The sequence below is a fragment of the Oncorhynchus mykiss genome, chromosome 13 (genome assembly GCF_057628025.1).
Source record: "Oncorhynchus mykiss isolate SJ-2025 chromosome 13, ASM5762802v1, whole genome shotgun sequence".
Classification (NCBI taxonomy): domain Eukaryota; kingdom Metazoa; phylum Chordata; class Actinopteri; order Salmoniformes; family Salmonidae; genus Oncorhynchus; species Oncorhynchus mykiss.
In genome coordinates, this window is record NC_143034.1 from 23,911,748 (window position 1) to 23,933,119 (window position 21,372).

The 21,372-nt window shown below is 43.6% G+C and overlaps 1 protein-coding gene and 2 non-coding genes across 5 annotated transcripts; all 3 read right to left on the reverse strand.

The window, feature by feature from the left end:
- Window positions 1–26: 26 nt before the first annotated feature.
- LOC110485748 (protein RRP5 homolog) lies at window positions 27–21,341 on the reverse strand. Of its 3 annotated transcripts, none has more exons than XM_036940406.2 (35): window positions 21,250–21,341; window positions 20,101–20,230; window positions 19,734–19,871; window positions 19,290–19,454; window positions 18,196–18,357; window positions 17,767–17,887; window positions 15,950–16,125; window positions 15,553–15,660; window positions 15,055–15,261; window positions 14,521–14,645; window positions 13,996–14,059; window positions 13,590–13,736; window positions 12,512–12,763; window positions 11,930–12,055; window positions 11,525–11,719; window positions 11,084–11,257; window positions 10,457–10,670; window positions 10,115–10,267; window positions 9,695–9,804; window positions 8,908–9,401; window positions 8,696–8,758; window positions 8,508–8,604; window positions 8,311–8,400; window positions 8,029–8,134; window positions 7,562–7,739; window positions 6,845–6,901; window positions 6,501–6,623; window positions 6,054–6,176; window positions 5,608–5,776; window positions 4,885–5,160; window positions 3,784–4,034; window positions 2,106–2,274; window positions 1,718–1,871; window positions 1,202–1,367; window positions 27–633 (listed from the first exon to the last, which is right to left on the reverse strand). In XM_036940406.2, the coding sequence occupies exons 2-35, from the start codon at window positions 20,206–20,208 to the stop codon at window positions 462–464; spliced, it is 5,433 nt and encodes a 1,810-aa protein (XP_036796301.2). In that variant the 5' UTR covers window positions 20,209–20,230; window positions 21,250–21,341; the 3' UTR covers window positions 27–461. The 3 variants fall into 3 exon arrangements, with proteins under 3 accessions (XP_036796301.2, XP_036796300.2, XP_036796302.2); XM_036940405.2 differs by having other exon boundaries at window positions 21,205–21,300; XM_036940407.2 differs by having other exon boundaries at window positions 21,102–21,297.
- Window positions 3,491–3,731, reverse strand: LOC118938621 (small nucleolar RNA SNORA53). Its single transcript, XR_005035828.2, has one exon. It is a non-coding gene; the product is annotated as a small nucleolar RNA SNORA53 (small nucleolar RNA).
- LOC118938571 (small nucleolar RNA SNORD15) lies at window positions 17,978–18,126 on the reverse strand. The gene has a single exon (XR_005035779.1). It is a non-coding gene; the product is annotated as a small nucleolar RNA SNORD15 (small nucleolar RNA).
- Window positions 21,342–21,372: the final 31 nt, after the last annotated feature.

The following is a 21,372-nucleotide window of genomic DNA, read 5'->3' on the forward strand; positions in this document are numbered from 1 at the left end:
TCTTCTGTAGATGATTATTAGATCAGTTTAGGTTTTTACTGTCATTTATTTCATTACAAAATGATAGTCATTCTATTCCGTCAGGTCAGCATGCTTTCTCATCCATACATACAAAAAGTTCATTTAGTTTAAATGATGCTATTTATACAAAATGGGTCAAAAAGACTAGGTAGAATGACCTCCCACATTCCCAAGTCCATATCATGTGTGACATGTCACCATTTGAAAGCTTTCAAGCAATTAACAAATGTCTTCCCCGAATATCCATCAACACTATCCAATAGCAGGGTGTGTATCTGTGTGGCTACATCTGTGTGTGTGTGTGTGTCGAGGCTGTTATGACACTCAGGTCAGGCTTCCCCCTTGAGCACTTTGCCAGTTTGCTTCTTTTCCCACAGTTGCACAACAGCTGTTGGAAAATCCCCAAAACATGATGTGTGTGTGTGTGTGTGTGTGTGTGTCTATCTGGCGGCCTCTGTCCCTTTAGACTCCACGTACTCCAGAGCCTTGTCCTTGACAGCCTGGATGCTCTCTGGCGTGCCGCTCTTCTTCTCATACTCCAGGTAACGCTTGAAGAAGAACTTGATCCTCTTCACCGCCACACTCAGGTGGATCACACGGTCAAACACAGCCCTGAACACAGGAAACAGGATGTTAGACCAGGTCACATGACAGGAAACACCTTGCCACCAATGACGGTGCATTCGGAAATTATTCAGACCCCTCGACTTTTTGCACATTTTAGTTTTTGCTTTGACATGCACATCAACTATGGGACCTTATATCGACAGGTGTGTGCCTTTCCAAATCATGTCCAATCAATTGAGTTTACCACAGGTGGACTCCAATCAAGTTGTAGAAACATCTCAAGAATGATCCATGGAAACAGGATGCACCTGAGCTCAATTTCGAGTGTCATAGCAAAGGGTCTGAATACTTATGTAAATAAAGCATAGCATTTTTGTTTTTTAGTTTGAATAAATGTGCAAAAAATATTTCCTAGACTAAAGTTGATCATATTTAATATTTAAACATGTCTCCATAAATGAAATATTACCGGGTTAGCCTGGTCCCAGATGTGTTGGTGCTTTATTGCCAACTCCTATGGTCATTGTCAAGCCAAACAGACCTGGGATCAGGCTATTCCAACGTCATTTCGTAAACATAACAAAACTAGTGAGGTGCAGTCGGGCTCACTCACCGGACTTCCTTCTGGGAGCCGTGTTTGACCATGAGGTCTATGAAGACGGACCACAGGTCGGTGCGTTTGGGGTAGCTGGTCAGGATCCTGTCCAACATGGCCTTTCCTCGCTCTACGTCTCCGTAGCGGAACTCCAGCTGGGCAAACTTGGCTATCAGATCCACATCTGAAGAGGACGACGGAGAAGGTGGATGGTTAACATGGAGATACTGTATGTAAGGTGTTAGTACCTTTTTGTCATAGAGTCAAAAAGGTACTAACTAAGAGCTGTCAACCTGGACAAATGACTTGGTGAGTGGATCTGTTGAAAGATAAACGGACTGAGTAGAATCAGGACAGGAAAGATTGGCGTAAAGCAATACAGACAAAATTCCACAAGATGGCGCTATTGCCATCTTGTTTATATCAATCCAACCCAGTGTCCAATTGGAGCGAGAGGTCGAATAGGGAATGTGTTGAGGTATGGGGCTCCCAAAAGGTGTGTATGGGTCCGAAAGGTGATAACAGGGGCCTTACTGTCTTTGTTCGGCAGGCTCTTGATGGCCCTCTGTAGCAGGGCGCTGGCCGCGTCACTCTGACCCTGCTGAAGCAGGAAGGTCCCGTAGCTCAGCCACACAGCCTTCTCCTGACGGAACCGCTTCACCATGGTCTTGTACAGACCTTCCGCCTCCTACACACACAGAATTGATGAGAACCTACTCCAAACCGCACCAGTAAAAACAGCGTGCTAGTAGGACCATTCAACAGAAGAAACCTTACAAGAGGCTCAGAAAAAAAAGCTCCCAATACAACATCTAACGTGCTCTAATTCGACACGAGTAAATACGTGAAGTATATCACTTTTTTCCCATTGAGGAATGTTAGCCGTTGTAATGAATGTTTGTGAGCCCTGGCAGTAAGCTACCTTAGTCTTCTGACACTTGGCGTAGATGTCAGCCAGCTGCTGGTAGACGGGCATGGGTTCACAATACTGCACGGCTCGCTCAAACACCCTCTGAAGACTCTCCTCTGTCCCATACAGGTTCTCCAGGTTCAACAGAGCCACCCACACATTCAGCTTCTCCTGCTCTTCTCTGAGGGAGAATACACACACGTGTTATAGAATACATACGTTATATACACCCCCCCTTTCCTTCTTCCTTTCACCTCCTTTTTTTGTGATACATCTTTGTAAGAATGATTTGATGACAGACAGGATACAGACATGACACACAATCAACACTAGGGCTTTTCAATTATTATTATTCTTTTTTAAAGGTGGTATGACGGTATTTTGTGTTTTTTTGAATAAATAAAAGTTGTAAATGTGCTTTATGAGTAGTGGTTGTGACCCTAGGCTGGCAAGACATACATTCTAAGTGATGGGTCTTTCTACATTCTGATTGTTTAATACTGTTCAAGTCAACCCAAAATATTTTTCTACATTTTTATGAATTTCTGCATTTCCTGCACTAATTTGAGATCATTTCCATACTGCCAAGTAGGGCTGCACGATACAGGAAAACAATCTAGGCATTATTTTTAACCAAATGTTGCAACTGTTGCAAATTTGACTTGCAATTCAGAGAAAAACACTTGGGTGAACTGTTGGAATCATGGAAATAGAATGATTATTCTAATTATATAGCTAGAATATAATAGTGAGCACTTCGAATAGTGTTGTTTGACATGACAACGAATGAAAATGCCAGGGAGGAGTTATTGTGACAGGGTAGGAACCAAAGTGTTGACAAGTGTTTCCCTGGGGACCCTACAATCTTTGGCTACATTGAATGTTTTCTTTAAGCTACTTAATTTAGCTAACATATTCATGTTTTGCGTATTCCTCTCTGATTTAGAAGATACTGTTGATACATGTATTATCAGGCTGTATAGCTGATTACGTTCTCTGACTCAGTACATTTATTAGCTAGCTAGCCAGCTAACTAGGGATTAGCATTAGCAGCAAATAACCCAATTTTCGAAGAAAAGACAAACTAGCCGTTTGCTGATGTAAGAAACACACTAAGTGTTGAAGAACAACAAATGCGCTCCTTGAGTGACAGGGGGCGGGGCTCGGTCTGTGGAAACGGGAATGAAGCGAGAGAGAGAGCAGAGAGATGGCCCAAGTAGCGAAGTAAACTATAAAAATGGACGTTACACACAGAGTACCACATTTAACAAACCAAACATTCAAATACCGTTTTAGAAGGTCAAGTAAAAAAAAAATACAGTATACTACCCAGCCCTAATCGACACATTCATATCCCCCCACGCCAACCCACCCACAGGACCCGCTTTCTTCTTCGTGTTGTCCGCCCCCCAGCCCAGCTGCGCTGGTAGAATCCCCCCAGTAGAACTGAGGGTTGCCAGAGCAACATTGGGGCTGGGCGGGGCAGGTAGACTGCTCTCACACACCAATGACTCAAGCACCTCCAACTGTACAGCCAGAAAGCTGTTGAGGGCCTCCAGGCTGGAGTTGCAGTACTCAGAGAGTGACGACAGCACCAGCACAGGAGAACCCTCCAGAAGTGGATCTAAGGAGCGTGTTATGAACACACACACACACACACACACACACCTGTCCCCACCACACAACTAACCTGAAGGAGATAGTCTTCAGAGCCCTCTCAGCCACCGCTCTAGCCTGTTCTATCTGTGTGGCCTGCAGGTGGAAGGCCATGAATTGCAGCCAGAGCAGAGAGCTGTCAGGGGAGCCGAGTAGCAGGCGCTCAAAGCTAGCCGCCGTCTGGGGTCGCAGGCCTGGGTCCATCAGCTCCGTCTCCAGCTTGGTCAGGGCCTTCTCGGCCTCCCGCTTCTCTACCTCCTGCACATGGTGAGACTTCTTCTGGGGCTGGGTGGACGAGGGGGATGAAAGCAAGGAAAGAAGAAAATAAAGAAAGGAAAGAAAGGATTTAGAGGAGAGTGGCAGTTAAAGAGAGATAGAGAAAGGTCATACAAGGTCATGAAATCAATATCAGTACTATAAATAATCCAATCCAGAGGTCAGACGTACACCTCCATGAACATTTGGGGCTGTACAGCCATTCTAACCCTCATAGCAAATGCAAAGAAAACATTCCTTAACTAAGTGATTTCCTTTAGTAGGTGCCACTCATAGTACAGGTCCAGCATTACTCCTTACCTTAGTGTTCCCCTCGCCGTACAACCCCAGCATTACTCGTTACCTTAGTGTTCCCCTCGCCGTCCAACCCCAGCATTACTCGTTACCTTAGTGTTCCCCTCGCCGTCCAACCCCAGCATTACTCGTTACCTTAGTGTTCCCCTCGCAGTACAACCCCAGCATTACTCGTTACCTTAGTGTTCCCCTCGCCGTACAACCCCAGCATTACTCGTTACCTTAGTGTTCCCCTCGCCGTACAACCCCAGCATTACTCGTTACCTTAGTGTTCCCCTCGCCGTACAACCCCAGCATTACTCCTTACCTTAGTGTTCACCTCGCCGTACAACCCCAGCATTACTCGTTACCTTAGTGTTCCCCTCGCCGTACAACCCCAGCATTACTCCTTACCTTAGTGTTCCCCTCGCCGTACAACCCCAGCATTACTCCTTACCTTAGTGTTCCCCTCGCCGTACAACCCCAGCATTACTCCTTACCTTAGTGTTCCCCTCGCCTTACAACCCCAGCATTACTTGTTACCTTAGTGTTCCCCTCGCCGTACAACCCCAGCATTACTCGTTACCTTAGTGTTCACCTCGCCGTCCTCCCCGTCGCTGGAGTCCTCTCCCCCCAGGGCAGCGGACGCTGGTTTCAGGGCGCTCAGGGCTGCATCCCAGGAGAACCCTCCGGTCACCTGCAGTCTGGCCGGCTGCACTGGGACGGGCTTCTCTACCTCCGCAGGCTCACACTTATTTTCCTCCTCTTCTTCTCTGAAATACACCTCCACTCCGCTGTCGCTGTCCTCTCCTTTCCCCTTCTTCGTCTTCTTCTTCTTCGTTGAAACATTTTCTGCGGTTCCCTGCGTTAAGACAGAAGATAAGTGATTATATGGATTAGACATTCCAGTCCCCAATCAAACTGCTATGGCAATCCATGTTATACAGTGATCAGTGCGTCCTCTATTCTGTTTAGTAGTATTAGTATCAGTGACATCATGGAAGAGGACAGGTTTCCTTTGAAAATAGCTTATTATCTAAATTGTATTACATGTATAATTAAAAAAATAATAAAAGCACTCACATCTCAGTTATCTTGTGTCATATCACTTTGTTTATTCAAACTAAAAAAGGATTAGCTTGTATTTCACCCTCAGCAGGGTCACTAGAAACCAGAAACATCCAGTTTTCAGGGATACAGCGTCTCCAACGTGGCGTCCTTTACCTCTGAAAACTGGATGTGATGACCCCGCTCAGACGCCTGCTACGTTAGATGACCTTGTATTAACAAAAGGGGGACAAATAGACACCTGCTTGCTCTCCGACTCCGTGCGTTTCCTCTTCTTGGTGGCGTCACGCTTCTCCTTGGCCTCTCCTGTCAGGCGCAGGTGCAGCCCCAGGGATTCTGGGAGCACGTCTGGTTTCCCAGTGTCCTCTTGGAGCAGAGACAGATCCACCAGCCCACTTTCTTTATCGATGCTGCGAGGAACAACACATTCGTGTTAAAAACCTAAATGTAGAAACCTAACAACTCCTACACATTGGTGCTCTTGTTTGCTCCATAATAACCCTGTGGGTCACAGACATGTTCAATATAACAAATAAATCTAGGTTATTACCCAAAAATATGACTAACAACTTCCTTGTTTTATGGAACACCCCTACTCAAGAATGAGGTGGTCAGGAAGGGCCGACCTATTCTCCTAGCAGTGGTGGTGGGGTTGTACCAAATTATTGTAGGGGGGGGGGGTCTTACCTGAGGATCTTGGTGGTGAGCAGTGTGGACTGTGGTACTTTCTTGGCATAGTCTTGGTGGCTAGCCAAAAAGTACTTAGTGGCCTTCTGGAACTGGGCCCTGCCCTTTATGGATCTAGACAAACTGTCAAAAACAAAAAAAGCAACATTTTCAATTAGCTATATTACCATAGCAACAGCTTTTATACGTTGGTTTTTCATATTCAGAATTGATCTTCAGGAAAAAGCTGCATGATAATGTCATACCTTCCCAGAACATTGTACATGTATACTAAAGGGACGGCGAATCTGAGATATAATGTCTTAAGTATAATACTGAAGTAATGAATACCTTACATGTATTTTTCATTCATAGTTTCATATCTTTCCAGGACATTGTAAAGGTATGTCATTTTTTACATTTTATTAAAAGGGTTGGTTTCTATAAAGGGATAATGGACTGAGTTACCTAACAAAGACTCCCTGTGCATTGACAGTCCTCACATAGCCTCTGACGATCTGCCCCTCTGACAGGTCATCTAGAGACACAATCTCTGGGTCCTTTACTACCGAGGCCTTCTCTGGGTTCGTCCTGAAAGATCATTCAAATGATTCATTTAGAAAATGCCCTTTTCCAGTGCTCAAAGTGCCCAACATAGATATATGATAGTTAGAATGGACCAGTAGAATAGAGGAGAACGAAGAGAGAGACATGTATAGGGTTGAATAGGGTGTCGATATTCCATTTCCTAATACACTTAAACTATTTCATTCATTTTGTCCATGAAAACCAAGTCAGATAGGGAATTGTACCTCGAAGAGCGGAGGGACAACTGCCAATTGCTCTTCGCCTCTCCTACAATGCAGCACCTAGAGAAAGAGCACAAAAACAATAACACATTACTTAGTATAACCTTGAAATAACTTGAAGAATTACATAAATAAAGACCAGCTTTATAGAGTTAACACTCCAAAACCATTTTAACTTGACTAACCTTTAGACTGGTCCAGTTAGCCTTTAACCCGGGTTTAAAGTGTGCCACTGACCTGACCAGCTGGTCCAGTTAGCCTTTAACCCGGGTTTAAAGTGTGTCACTGACCTGACCAGCTGGTCCAGTTAGCCTTTAACCCAGGTTTAAAGTGTGTCACTGACCTGACCAGCTGGTCCAGTTAGCCTTTAACCCAGGTTTAAAGTGTGCCACTGACCTGACCAGCTGGTCCAGTTAGCCTTTAACCCAGGTTTAAAAAGTGTGCCACTGACCTGACCAGCTGGTCCAGTTAGCCTTTAACCCAGGTTTAAAGTGTGCCACTGACCTGACCAGCTGGTCCAGTTAGCCTTTAACCCAGGTTTAAAAAGTGTGCCACTGACCTGACCAGCTGGTCCAGTTAGCCTTTAACCCAGGTTTAAAGTGTGCCACTGACCTGACCAGCTAGTCCAGTTAACCTTTAACCCAGGTTTAAAGTGTGCCACTGACCTGACCAGCTGGTCCAGTTAGCCTTTAACCCAGGTTTAAAAAGTGTGCCACTGACCTGACCAGCTGGTCCTTGCTGTACCGCTCCAGAGGTTTTGGCTTATATTTGTCGGCTAGGTCCTCCATGGCAACCGTTCCCATGGCGCTGAACGGCAGCTTCACCAGCAGACCCAGGTTTGGATCTAGCTTCTGCACCAACCCCATGATTACATGGCCCTTCTCCAACTTGTGTACACCTGACAGCGATTGACAACCGACACCACGAGTGAGTAAATGCAACCACAACATAGCGAGAGAGCTGTATTAGATGAGTCAATATGTCTGTATTGACAGTTCAAAGCTTAAAAGTTGGTTATACGTTGACATTTCTGTATTGGTGGTTAGCAGGGCCCATTTTCAATGTACTGATGTTTAGAAGGTTCTATGCGATTTTCAGTGTACTATTGATGGTTGGAAGGGTCTTATATTCACTGTATTGACGGTCAGAAGAGGGTTGTGTTTCTTGTGTTTATTTTGTGTTCTCACCATTGAGGGACAATGAGAGGCGTGAGGGCTTGGAGGAGCTGACTGTCACCACCTTAGCACTGACCGCCTGGCCCAGCTTGAACAGCTTCTCTGGGTGTTTGGCACCCTGAATAATATAAATTAATGATTTTAGAGAACCTATTAGGGTGAACACAGATCCATACAGTATAAGGGACATCTGAGGGATGACACCATCTCCATTTTACCGTTTTACAAAAATGTCTGGGAATTCCCCATAGCAGGAATGAGAAAAACATTGAGTTAAGTGTATATAAAACATACTTCAGGGTCAGAGGTCATGGCCAGTTGTTCAACAGTTCCAGTTACTGAGGGACCAGTAGTCACTTCTAGACACTTCCTATTTGGAAAGTACTGAGGAAGAAAAACACATTTAACACAACTAGTATTACTACTAAACATGTTTCACACATTCTGTATAACAAGTTACTTAACTTCAATTTACGTTTCTTCAAACTCACCTTTGACACAAAGCAAATGACGTCGTCTCCGACCTGATAACGCTTCAGCTTCTCTTTGGTCTTGACTGGCTTAACATCTGCGTCTTCTTTCAGGTTCCTGTGACCAGAGAGGGACAGATTATCTAACAAGAAACCAAAAAGGCAGTATAATAACAGAATACGTTCTTCTAAATGTTCAGAACATTTACCTGGGAAGAAGTGAGAGTTCAGGCATGGAGTAAGTGAAGTTGGGATGGGAGAACGGCAAGAACCTAAATAAAAGAAAGACAATATATATTTGCAACTAAAATAACGCAAATATTTAAAGCAGAATACCTGTAATTCAGAAATATCCTTCAAATGATCGAACTATATAACAAAATGTGGCTACTTAAATCTGTTACTATATTGTTATCCTTACCTGTGACTGTTGCCCTCCCGTCCTCCGATGACCCGGGCTGTAACCTCACTTCCTATCTTGAGGAGGGACGTGGGGAACGTTCCCACGCACACCACTTCCTGTATCTCGGACACGTGCACGCACCCCGTGCTCCCGTCCTCTAGCGTCACCAGCACACACGTAGGCTTCACTGTCTTCACCTTCCCCTTGACCACGTCGCCGTAGCGATACATGCCCTTCGACCTCTTGGAGTTGGAGATTAATCTTTTGCTTATGGGCGGGGCGAGTTCCCAGGACACTAGGGGGAGCCCTTCTAGTTCCTCGCAGCTGGATTTGGTGACGGTGATCGTCAGGGTTTTACCGGCGGTCAGTTTCTCAGAGTCAAAGCGGAACGTTTCGTTGAGGTGATTGGTGGTTTGGATGACCGTCAGTTGGGCCGTGTCGCCCAATGAGATGACGGCAAAGTCGCGGTCGGCGTGATGCACAGTGGCAGTGTGCGTGGACCCTGCCTCCACCTATAAGGACACAGGTAATGAACTATCAAGATTTAAAGGCTTTTCAAAGTGTTAAAGATTGTTTAGTCCAAAAGGGTGCAGGGAGTTTCAACTTGAGGGAGAATACAGATCTATTGCATTGAATGTTTAAAAAAAAATGTTTTACCAAATGAACCACTATTGACTTCTCAGCCACCCAACCACTCATAAATAAGCTTCATGTAGTCCCAAATGAAACTAGCTATAGTAGAGCAGTGTTCCAAACGCACTATATAGGAACTAGGGTGTCACTTGAGATGCAGCCAAGTACTCACCGCTTTCCTCTTGCCGGTCAGTTTAGCCAAGAGGGACACGTAGACTTCAGAGGTCACGAGGTCAACGTGGAGGATTACCGGCATGCACTCCTGTCCCGTCGCCAACTTACCTGAAACATTACACACATTTAGTTTACATTATACCTATGATGTAACAGTCAAAACATGTGTCACACTCAAAAGATTCCTCATGTGTCTGGTAGAAGGGTAAACAAAGGGTGCATCGCGGGTGCATCGCGATGACTAAGGTGTAACAGTCAAAAGATTCCCCATATTATGTCTGGTAAAAGTTCCACTGGGTACAGGGTCAATTCCATTTAAATTCAGTCAATGCAGGAGCTACAATTGTAATTTCAATTCACTTCCTGAATTGAAAGAGAATTGAGCCCGACCCTGATTGGACATATATTGAATACTCACCCGGCGCATGGTCCTTGGTGGCCAGTACGGTGGCTGCGCTGAGTTCGTCTGACTTGAAGGTGACACTCCCGTCCTCCCTCACCTCGTCTACGCTCATCTTCATCCTCTGGCCTATGGTCACCGCAGACAGCTGCTTGAGTAGGTCAGAGTCACCTGTCAGAGACAGAGGATGAACAAGAAAATAGAGAGTTAAAGGTAACTCTTAGCATAATCATTTTCATCAATTTAAATGTATTGGAATAGCACTTTTGAACCTACTAGGAAAAGGGAACTTTAGCAAACGGAAGAAAACTAATAGTTCCTTGAACAGTTGACAACAACGTTACAACTCCACCCACGTACCTCTGCTGGCCATCATCTCCATCACCGCCTTCCTTTCCTGCAGGCCTCGGATCAGCCTGGCCTGGCCGTCTCTCTCAGGGGAGGGGACCTCTGACACCTTGAGACTGACCAGGAACCTGTGCTTCTCCTCGTCCAAGTTGGTCACCTTGGCAACCACTGTATGGCCCAGCTGGAAGTGAGCCGCAGTGTCGCCGACGAACTTGTCACTCATGGCCTAGAGGAGAAAGAGTATGTCAATATAAATTATTCTATACTAATGGCTTTTAGACAATGTTATTGATGATTTGAAGGAGAAAGGAGACGTGAGCTGCATAAATTATACAAAGAGAGGAATCCTGAAAAAAAAAAATCTGTTCTGATTGTGTTTCTTTGGTTGAACATATGACTGAGCTTCAGATCCTTGTGGACCTTGGTCAGGGTGATTATACCTTTTCAACAAACTGCATAATATATTCTTAGCTAACTCCCATTGACCCCTACTAACTCCCATTGACCCCTACTAACTCCCATTGACCCCTACTAACTCCCATTGACCCCTACTAACTCTTAGTAAATTCCAATTTACTCCCACTAACTCCAATTGACTGTGGCTAACTCCCACAGGTAACTCCTTCCCTACCAACTCACCGCTTTAGGGGCCAGGCCAACCAGGCCATAGGGGAACTCCACAAACACTCCATAGGGCATGATGTTATTGACCCAGCCAATCAGCTGCACCCCAACTGAGATGTCAGAGAACTCCTTAGCCACCACGCCCCCCTCCTCCAGGAATGACTTCAGAGTGGGCTTTTTAGTCAGGGTCTTGAGACAGGCAGGGTTAAGGGAAAGAGGTACTGTGTAGTCGTACTACAGTAAAAAGTGGTTATGATGTCCTTTAGTAAAAGGTAGTCGTTTCCTTGGTATAGCCACTACATTCTAAACACAACCACGACAGCCAACCACAATGGTGAGACGAACACAACATTCAGCCACACTGATGAGCGTTCTGTTATGTTTTGGGCTGTGTGTCTGAAATCAATGTGTGAAGGTAAGTGAGCGATCTGAAGTTCAAAAGTATGAAAAGGATACAATAGTCTGTTTCTTCTTGCTGAGGCAGACAATGTTGGAGATGATGTCACCCTCTTGCAGCCCCTCCCACAGCAGTAGACAGTTGGACACGTGGTCGGAGAGGTGGATCATGGGTAGCAAGGCGGGGATCTCCTCTGGCAGAATGGACACCTCCAGACCAGTAAGGAATTTACTCACCACCTTAACCTCCACTTTCTAAAACAAACAAAAAAAGACAAAAAAAGCAGAATACAAAGATCAGTTTAGACTCCAAGCCAACAGCGGAGATGAACCTAACACATTTAACAACTGCATAGAACATGCAACTATATAAAATGAGAGACCATCTTTTACATTTTTCAAAAACAAATTCAGAAATGATTATATGTGTTAACAATATGAAAGGACGTGCTGCCATTTTCTTACCTTCCCAACCTCAAAGTCAAACTTGGGTTTAGGCGGTCCCTCAGTATCTCCTCCTGCCACTGCCTTGAAGGAAAGAAGGAGCTTCTCCTTCTTCACGTCACAGTTCAGCACTTTAGCCTTCACCACCTGAACATAACAGAGAACCAAGGTAGCCATTAAGACTGCGTTTAGAAAGGCAGCCCAATTCTGATATTTTTTTCCCCACTAATTGGTATTTTAACAATTAACACCAGACCTTTCCACATCAGATCTTTTTGTTTTTGTTGATGTGATTGGTCCAAAGACCAATTAGTGAAAAAGAGATCAGAATTGGGCTGTCTGTCTAAACTAAGACTTCCCTGTTTTGATACAGAAGTTTAAAACAGAACCTTTTCTGACACCGGCAACACAAACTGGTGGAAGAACTTCAGTTAAACTTTTATGTGTCAAAGTTCAATAACTATCAGTAGGCTACTTCAAAGTTATTCAAGAGGACAATTAGCCTATATCGTAAGTAGAACAGAAAAACAACAACAAATCTACAACGCATAAGAATTATCAAGATACAGAAAAGTTCCAGGCAGCCATTTTGTTTCCCCTCACCTGTCCGACATAGAACACGTTCTCAGGAACTATCACTGGCTCCGTGCTGAGCTCGTTGGGGGGCACCAGCCCCTTGACTTTGCCGTAGAAACAGACGATGCAGCCAAAGTCCTTGACACAGACGATAAACCCGTGGGAGACGTGACCGCGGCGGGCATCTTCGTAGGTCAGGAACGGGGGGAGGGAGGAATCTATCAGGGCCCTTTTCCTGGTTAGGGTCAGCTTCTTCGCCCGTGGGTCCACCGACAACACCTGAGACAGAGGGATGGAGGGAAACCGTTTTAAACTAAGAAATTAAACAGCAAACCAGACAAGCAAGCATAGAGTACGTTAAAACCTCTTAAGGATCTCTACAGACTGGTGTTCCACCCGCGGGACGGTTGAGCTAATGTGCGCTAACGTGGTTAGCATGAAGTTGTAAGTAACAAGACCATTTCCCAGGACATAAACATATCTGATATTGGCAGAAAGCTTAAATTCTTGTTAATCTAACTGCACTGTCCAATTTACAGTAGCTGTTACAGTGAAAGAATACCATACTATCGTTTGAGGAGCGTGCACAGTTATGAACTTGAAAAGTTATTAATAAACCAATTAGGCACATTTGGGCAGTCTTGATACAACATTTTGAACAGAAATACAATGCTTCATTGGATCAATGTAAAACTTTGCACATTCACCACTGCCACCTAGTGGCCAAAATCTAAATTGCGCCTGGGCTGGAATAATACATTATAGAATTTCTCTTGCACTTCAAAGATGATGGTACAAAAAAAACAAAAAAAAAAACATGTTTTTTTCTTTGAATTATCTTTTACCAGATCTAATGTGTTATATTCTCCTACATTCATTTCACATTTTCACAAACTTCAAGTATTTCCTTTGAAATGGTGCAAAGAATATACATATCGTTACAAGACAATTTTTAATCTACTTATTAGGTAGATTAACCTACACCTAATATTTGCTAAAGAGAATTATGAGTAGGTGTTTATTTCATCAATGATTGGTTCCCCAAGGTTAAAGGTCACCACAGTTGACCCTTTCTAAAGGTGAGCGGTTACACAGTACTACTGACCCGGCACTTGATGATCATGCCCACTGCGTACTGCTTCTCTGGGTTCTTGAGGATGATGTCAGAGAGGTGTGTCCGGGGAACCAGGCCTCTGATATAGTCGGTCACCTTCACCATCATGCCATGGTTCTGGAGGGACGTCACCGTGCCCTGGGAGAGAGGGAGGACAAACTGGGTTAAAACACACGCCACTAGGAATGCAGAATTCCAAGGTTGGAAGGTTCCTGGAATCAGGAGCAAATCATCCAGAATCCCCCAACCTGGATTTCTAGAAAACCTAGGAAAGTTACCAGAGTTTTGGCAGCCTACACACACACACACACACACTTTAATGGGCAATTTTTTTTGAAGACCTTTCAGAGGTGTTGTGCGAGAGAGAGAGACAAACTAAAAATATAAAATATCTTACCTGAACAATCTGTCCAGGTTGGATGTCATGGTATCTTCTGAAGAACGGGGCATCAACGATGCTCCTATAGGAGAGACAGCAAGGTTACAAGCTGGTACAAACATACGTCCTTTCCAAGCTGGAACAAACATACGTCCTTTCCAAGCTGGAACAAACATACGTCCTTTCCAAGCTGGAACAAACATACGTCCTTTCCAAGCTGGATCAAACATACATCCTTTCCAAGCTGGAACAAACATACGTCATTTCCAAGCTGGAACAAACATACGTCCTTTCCAGATGTATTGAATATTGAATGGAATTGAAAACATCACACACATTTGCAACAGGGCTTTCACGCACACACACTATTCAAAGTCGGGTTCGTGACCCCTAGTGGGGTTGCTTGGGAATTGTAGTTGGGTCACCCGAAACAGACAATTAAGAATACAGATTATTGTATGGGACAATACACAAACGTTTGAGAAAGATAACTTGAAAAATACTATCTTATTGAATTCATGTATTTATTGTTTCCGCACTTACTGACGCAGGCTGACCAGGTGCACCTGCTCCATGGGGCTGAAGTCCATGATCCTACAGGTGTGTTCAGGCTTGGCCATGACACGGTTCAGGTTGAACGCCTCCATGGGCTCCTTCATGTGGTTCCTCTGGAGACAGGAGAAACGGACGGATCAAATCAAACCACTGCCACTAGGCCAGTCACAGACCACATTAGTCCACTTTCACTGGGTCAGGTCAAAGCAGCCATGGGTTTGAGGGTTTGCATTGTTTTTAATGTTGGGTTGTCACATGATCCAAGGGGCACGGGCTCACCATCATGTTCTCACCTTCGCAATATTCTCTACAACACTGTCTTTGTCCTATAGTGGCTAGTCCTTAGCATTTTGGCAGTAGTAAGGTGCTCTACCAGGTCTACAAAGAGGGGCTTGGCTATAGTTAGTATAGTACACCAACAATATGGTCTACCAACAATAGGAACTAACATGTACGAAGACCCGAGTTGGTACTTAAACTCACAAGACGCAACGCAGGTATGGTCTAACAACACGGACTCACATGTACAAACACCACAGTCTGGTCAGGCAGCTCCAGCATGGCTCCAGACAGGTGATGGAGAGCGGTCATCTTGCAGCCATGCGCCACCTCCCCTATCCTCTCAGTGGCCACCAGGTCCACGTCGCCCCCTGGCTGCAGCAGGTGGCTGCGCAGGGACAGGCCCACCAGCCGGGTGGACGGCTCCACATAAAGGACGCAGGCCTTCACCTGGGAGAGAAAGGGGTAAGAGGTCAAAGGTCAATCAAGGTCAACTGAATGTAATGTCTAAACAAGATTACAGTCATAATTGGCCAATTTGAAATTCTCATGAATTGCTTGTTTTTGTTTTGTTACTCGAGGTAGAAATAAGTACTAAATAAATAAGAACTCCTGCATCTACGATTACTGTTGAAAAACTCGCTTTCATACGATGCAAAGTCCGACATTCTATACCATTCTGTCTCATCCAACTGTGTGACAGACTGATTGGCAATAGCCTAATAGACTGTAAATTCTTACGTTGTCTCCCTCGTTGAATGTGGAGGCCTGTTCTGGTTCCAGGTGCATAAAGTCCACCAGGCCGGTGAAGGAGGAGAGGAACTCCAGAATCAGACCATGTAGGGTCACCTAGAACCACAGTGTCAACCACAATGAAACAGGACATCAACAGATTATTGACTTTTAAAAAAAAACAGACCTCTCAGATATACTAAATTGCAAGTTCTCTAGTTGCTATAAATATTACAAAAAGTGTATACATCAAGCAACAAGAGACATTTACCAACAATACTAAGCCATGAAACGGTGCAATTGTTCATTTATAATCATAGGTGTAAGCCAACACTTCTCTGTGCTTAGACTTAGAATACTAATATGTATAAGATTGTTGTTAGAATACAGTATTCAGTCAATGTACCTTTTTGATCTGCGCCTTGACCAGTAGGCCAGGCAGCAGGCTGGTAAGGGTCCAGCCGTGCGCTGTGTCTGCAACGGCCTGGGCCACCTCCGTGGGGCTGATGGACAGACGGACCACACGCTCATCGTTCTTCACCTCCTCCAACAGAGAAGTCACATACTGGCCCACCTTCAGCTCTGCAACACCAGGGTTGTTGTGTTCGTTAGGCATCAAACGGAAGAAAACAGACTGAAACAGGAAGGGGCTACCGGGACTTGTCCAATAAGAAATTCTCATTTATATTTTCCGTTGCAAAACATTTAAAAGCTATTCAATTGCGAGCCACAATGAACATGACCCAGAAAAGTCACATTCAACACAGTTAAAACTTATTTGGGATAGGGGGCAGCATTTTCCCTTTTGGATGAATAGTAAACTGCCTCCTACTCAGTCCCAGATGCTAATATATGCATATTATAATTAGTATTTGATAGAAAACACTCTGAAGTTTCTAAAACTGTTTGAATGATATCTGTGAGTATAACAGAACTCATATGGCAGGCAAAAGACTGAGAAAAAATCCAAACATGAAGTGAGAAATCTGAGGTTTGTAGTTTTTGAACTCAGCCCCTATCGAATACACAGTGGGATATGGGTGATTTTGCACTTCCTAAGGCTTCCACTAGATGTCAACCATCGTTGGAACGTTGTTTCAGGCTTCTACTGTGAAGGGGGGCCGAATGAGAGGGGATTGAGTCAGAGGTCTGGCAGCAGCCTCGATCTCAGTCACGCACATTCACATGAGTTAGCTCTCGTTCTATTGCTTTTCTACATTATTGAACATTTAGGATAAAAACATCCTAATGATTGATTCTATACTTAGTTTGACAAGTTTCTACGACCTGTAATATAACTTCTTGAACTTTTCGTCCGACCTTTTCGCTGGACCTCAACGAGCGTTTTGGATTTGTTTACCATACGCCCTAACAAAATAAGCTATTTGTACATAAATTATTAACTTTATCGAACAAATCAAACATTTATTGTGGAACTGGGATTCCTGGGAGTGCATTCTGATGAAGATCATCAAAGGTAAGTGAATATTTATAATGCTATTTCTGACTAATGTTGACTGAGCAACATGGCGGATATTTCATTTGGCTGGTTTGGGCTCTGAGCGCCGTACTACTTATGCTTTTTCCGTAAAGTTTTTCTGAAATCTGACACAGCGGATGCATTAAGGAGAAGTGTATCTAAAGTTCCATGCATAACACTTGAATTTTCATCAACATTTATCATGAGTATTTCTGTGAATTGATGTGACTCTCTGCAAAATCACTGCATGTTTTAGAACTACTGAACATAACACACCAATGTAAAATTCGATTTTTGGATAGAAATATGCACGTTATCGAACAAAACATACATGTATTGTGTAACATGAAGTCCTATGAGTTTCATCTGATGAAGATCATCAAAGGTTAGTGATTAATTTTATCTATATTTGTGCTTTTTGTGACTTCTCTCTTTGGCTGGAAAAATGGCTGGGTTTTTCTGTGACTTGGTGGTGACCTAACATAATAGTTTGTGGAGCTTTCGCTGTAAAGCATTTTTAAAAATCAGACACTGTGGTTGGGTTAACGAGAATTGTATCTTTAAAATGGTGCCTAATACTTGTATGTTTGAGAAATTTGATTTATGAGATTTCTGTTGATTTGTATTTGGCGCCCTGCAATTTCATTGGCTGTTGGCGAGGGGTTCCGCCAGTCCTAGACTAACAGCGTGACATTGAATGGTATGTGTACTATATTTGATGTGAAAGGGGACTCTTTAGATACCTTTCGGACTATTCGTTTTGTCTTTGGCTGCCTGCTTGGGCAGGAAGGCCTTGGTTCCCTTGATGCCGAGGTCAACCAGGTAGCCGTGATCCTCAATACTCTCCACACAACCACTCAGGATCTGAAACAAAAACGTGACACGTCCGTCTAAGCCTAAAGCATGACCTCAAAACATAAACAGGATATCACAACTTTTCTTTATTTTTCTAGCTCTTCTTAGACAAATGCCTCTATGTCTTCAACTGAAGAGACACTGCTCTGGGGAACTGAACCCAGAGACACAAAACATGACCCTGACTCAGTGACCCCCCCAAGACAGACTGTGCTCCGCTCCGACTCGTCATCGTATCATCACTGAAGAGGATATCACAGGCCCAGATCCTGTTTTTAATTTGTACTATATCACGTATACTGTAGGTGTTGACTCACCAAGCCAGCCTTCAGAGAGCCAGTACTCAAGCCCTTGTTGACCTCTTTGGGGTTGATTGACAGCTGAATGCTGACCGATCCTCCTTTGGCAGTGTCCAACCTGGCTACCACACACCTGACCAGCATGCCCGGGGAGAAGAGACTGGCGAGTGAGAAGATCTCCTGGAGAGAAAGAGCAAAGTGGATCCATTAGGATGCGTTGTTCACACCTCATTCGTACAGCATCAGGCACTTTCTTCTGAACTCCGTAAGGTCGGGAGCCCTACGGTGCATCAAGCAAAAAATGTAATAATTAAAGCTGTATACGTTTAAAAAAACCTCAGAGCACAGTTCTTCTAAATATTGTATAATATGAGGATAAGACCTCTCAGGCCGTGTGTAGACTACAGTCAATTAAGTGTTGTATTCTGATCAAGGAGTTTTGATCATGCATCTACACTACATTTAAATATGTCTACAGTGTCCGGATTTCCTTTCCCACACTATAATCAAATGTCAGTAAGCATTCTGCTAATGGTGGCATAGGCAAAAGATGATAATAGCACAAGAACTTGATGGCAGTAGTAAAATACTGTAACTAGTCAACTAGCCCCTGTAGCTAGCCAGCAAGCTCGGAAAGCTAAAGAGGTTAGCAGAAACATCTCTGTAACTCTAGCCAAACAAAATTGTGTTTTTCAAAAATATTAGCCAGCTGGATTACATTTATGAAGCCAGCAAACACATTCCTCACACACAAAGAACATATTTCCCCCACAACAGTATAATGAAAAGATGGCTCTCGCTCCCAAAAAAACTAGTTTCTAAAGACTTGCCGTTGGAATGCTGATGACGTCGCCCACTATATACGCTTTCAGTGGCCTGATTGCGTCCAGACTCAGGAGAAGTCCGCACACAATGCGTCCCTGAGGTGATCAGCCTTATATGAACCCAGTGCGACTTTTGTGCGCCTAGAACTGTCAGAAGTAGCATCTATGTGTCAAGTGTAGACATGCCCTTAGAACTAACTTATTAGACATCTCAGAAACTAGTGCATAGCCTTTTACCTATATAAGACAGAACAATCCCCTCGGTAGGAGTTACGTTAAATGTGTTACCTCTGAAGAAGCAGAGTCCAGGTGGTCACTCAGTATCTTGGTGTACGAGTCCGAGATATTGGAAATGTTCAGGTATCCCAGAAGGCCGCTGGGCAGGTTAATCGTCACCTCTAAATCTGCCACCTCCTTCACACAGCCCAGCAGTAGGGTACCCACCTTCAGGCTCTGGGGGTAAAAATTGTTTTATTTTTTAAAAACAGGATTGTGTTCATTAGTAAACAACCAGAAGAAAATGTACCGAAACAGAGGGACTCCCTGAACTTGTCCAATAAGAAACACTTTTTTTTACCCCTTTCCCTGTTACACAACCTTTAAAGAAAAAATTGCAACGTTGTGCCCTTATGAGCATGACCCAGGTTCAGATCACATTCAAAGGGTGTGCAAAGGAAATGAGATGGCAGAGAAATATAAAATGTTAAAAAGTATGTTGTTGATTAAACTTACTTTTAACTGTAGGATATCTACAGAGGTTGTTGTATTGAGCTTCAGAGCCTCCTCTTTGCTCGTCCTTTGCCTCTTAGCTTTCTTCAAGGCATCCCCTTTCTGTCCCTTCCTTTTCTTGGATTCCTCTGCTGTATGTGTCTGAAAGAGTCAACCACAATAGTATCTTTACTGACGGACAGAATACTGTTTGAGATGCACATTTGAGCTTATCTCTGGTCCAGGGCGTCAGTAGGTTGCATTGTCGCCAGAGTGTCAGTCGGCTGCACTGTCGCGAACTAATCTCTGGACCAGAGCTAATTAGAGCTAAACCACAACAAGGTTCGTATATCACATTGATGATCGACTACTCATTTTTTTTTTGTTATACCTCGAACAGATTGTCCACTTCTGTATGCCTTCTCACAGGTTCTGCTTTACTTTCAGTGGTCTGCTTGGTTTTACCTCCGCGAGGGAAGTCCTCCTCCGTTGATGCCATGGTTGTTTACTGATTTAAAGGTCTACAGAGACAAAATACACAGTGAATGTTATCAATCAGAGAGGAAAGGGGGTGATAAGGGTTCTTTTAGAACACATGCCAGTGGTGGAAAAAGCACACCATTTTCATACTTGAGTAAAAGTAAAGATAGCTTTAAAGAAATTAACTCAAGTAAAAGTTAGTCACCCTGTAAAATACGACTTGAGTAAAAGTCTAAAAGTATTGGGTGTCAAATGTACTTAAGTATCAAACATAGAAGTATACATAAAAAAAAAAATGCTTATATTAAGCAAACCAGACGACACGATGTTCTTGTTTTTATTAGGATAGCCATGGGCACAGTTCAACACTCAGACAAAATTTACAATCGAAGCATTTGTGTTTAGTGAGTCTGCCAGATCTGAGGCAGTAAGGATTACCAGGGATGTTCTCTTGATAAGTGCGTGAATTGGACAATTGTCCGGTCGTGCTAAGCATTCAAAATGTAACGAGTACTTTTGGGTGTCAGGGAAAATGTATGGAGTTAAACGTACATTATTTTCTTTAGAAATGTAGTCAAAAATATGAATACTAAAGTAAAGTACAGATACCCCAAAAAACGACCAAAGTACTACTTAAAAGTATTTTTACACCACTGCACATGTTAAGCAATGTATGATTGTACAGTTTCATATATCTACTATTTCTAATACACCTATGATAAAGCTTTTGATTGTGAACACTTTGGCATTGCTACATCCACATTGAATGTATTATTTACCTTCTGCTTTACAAAATACTTAGCTAGAATCTTGATGGCTTTCTACATCCCCACTAGCACATCCCAAAACATCAGCAGCATTGCTAACCTTAGCTAGTAAGCTACAGTCCATTAGCATGCAAGCTATACGTACCAGACAATCGGTTAAAACACAAAAATACAACAATCAATACGTGCCAAGGTTTTCCTCGATTCTACATGTTTATAAAAATGTAACATCTACCAGCAAACTCTACCTTTTTTTTAAAATATCCAGTTCAGAAGTTGGTATGCAAACTCACATGTGTGGATCAGAAGCACGCCATGTTTTCAAACCGGAAACGAACTTCAGTGGGCGTTTCCCTAATTGTCCATTCACGTCCATCTTTAGAGTGATTGACGTTTCAACAAACCTGTCACTGTCC

What these genes read in the sequence shown, in the direction of transcription:
- LOC110485748 (XM_036940406.2), bottom strand. Translation starts at nt 20,208, where the DNA reads ATGGCATCAACGGAGGAGGACTTCCCTCGCGGAGGTAAAACCAAGCAG. An exon ending in TGGACTCTGCTTCTTCAGAG is followed by an intron (nt 18,358 to 19,289) that starts GTAACACATTTA and finishes CTTTCTCTCCAG; the next exon opens with GAGATCTTCTCACTCGCCAG. An exon ending in CTGAAGACTATCTCCTTCAG is followed by an intron (nt 2,275 to 3,783) that starts GTTAGTTGTGTG and finishes ATTCTCCCTCAG; the next exon opens with AGAAGAGCAGGAGAAGCTGA.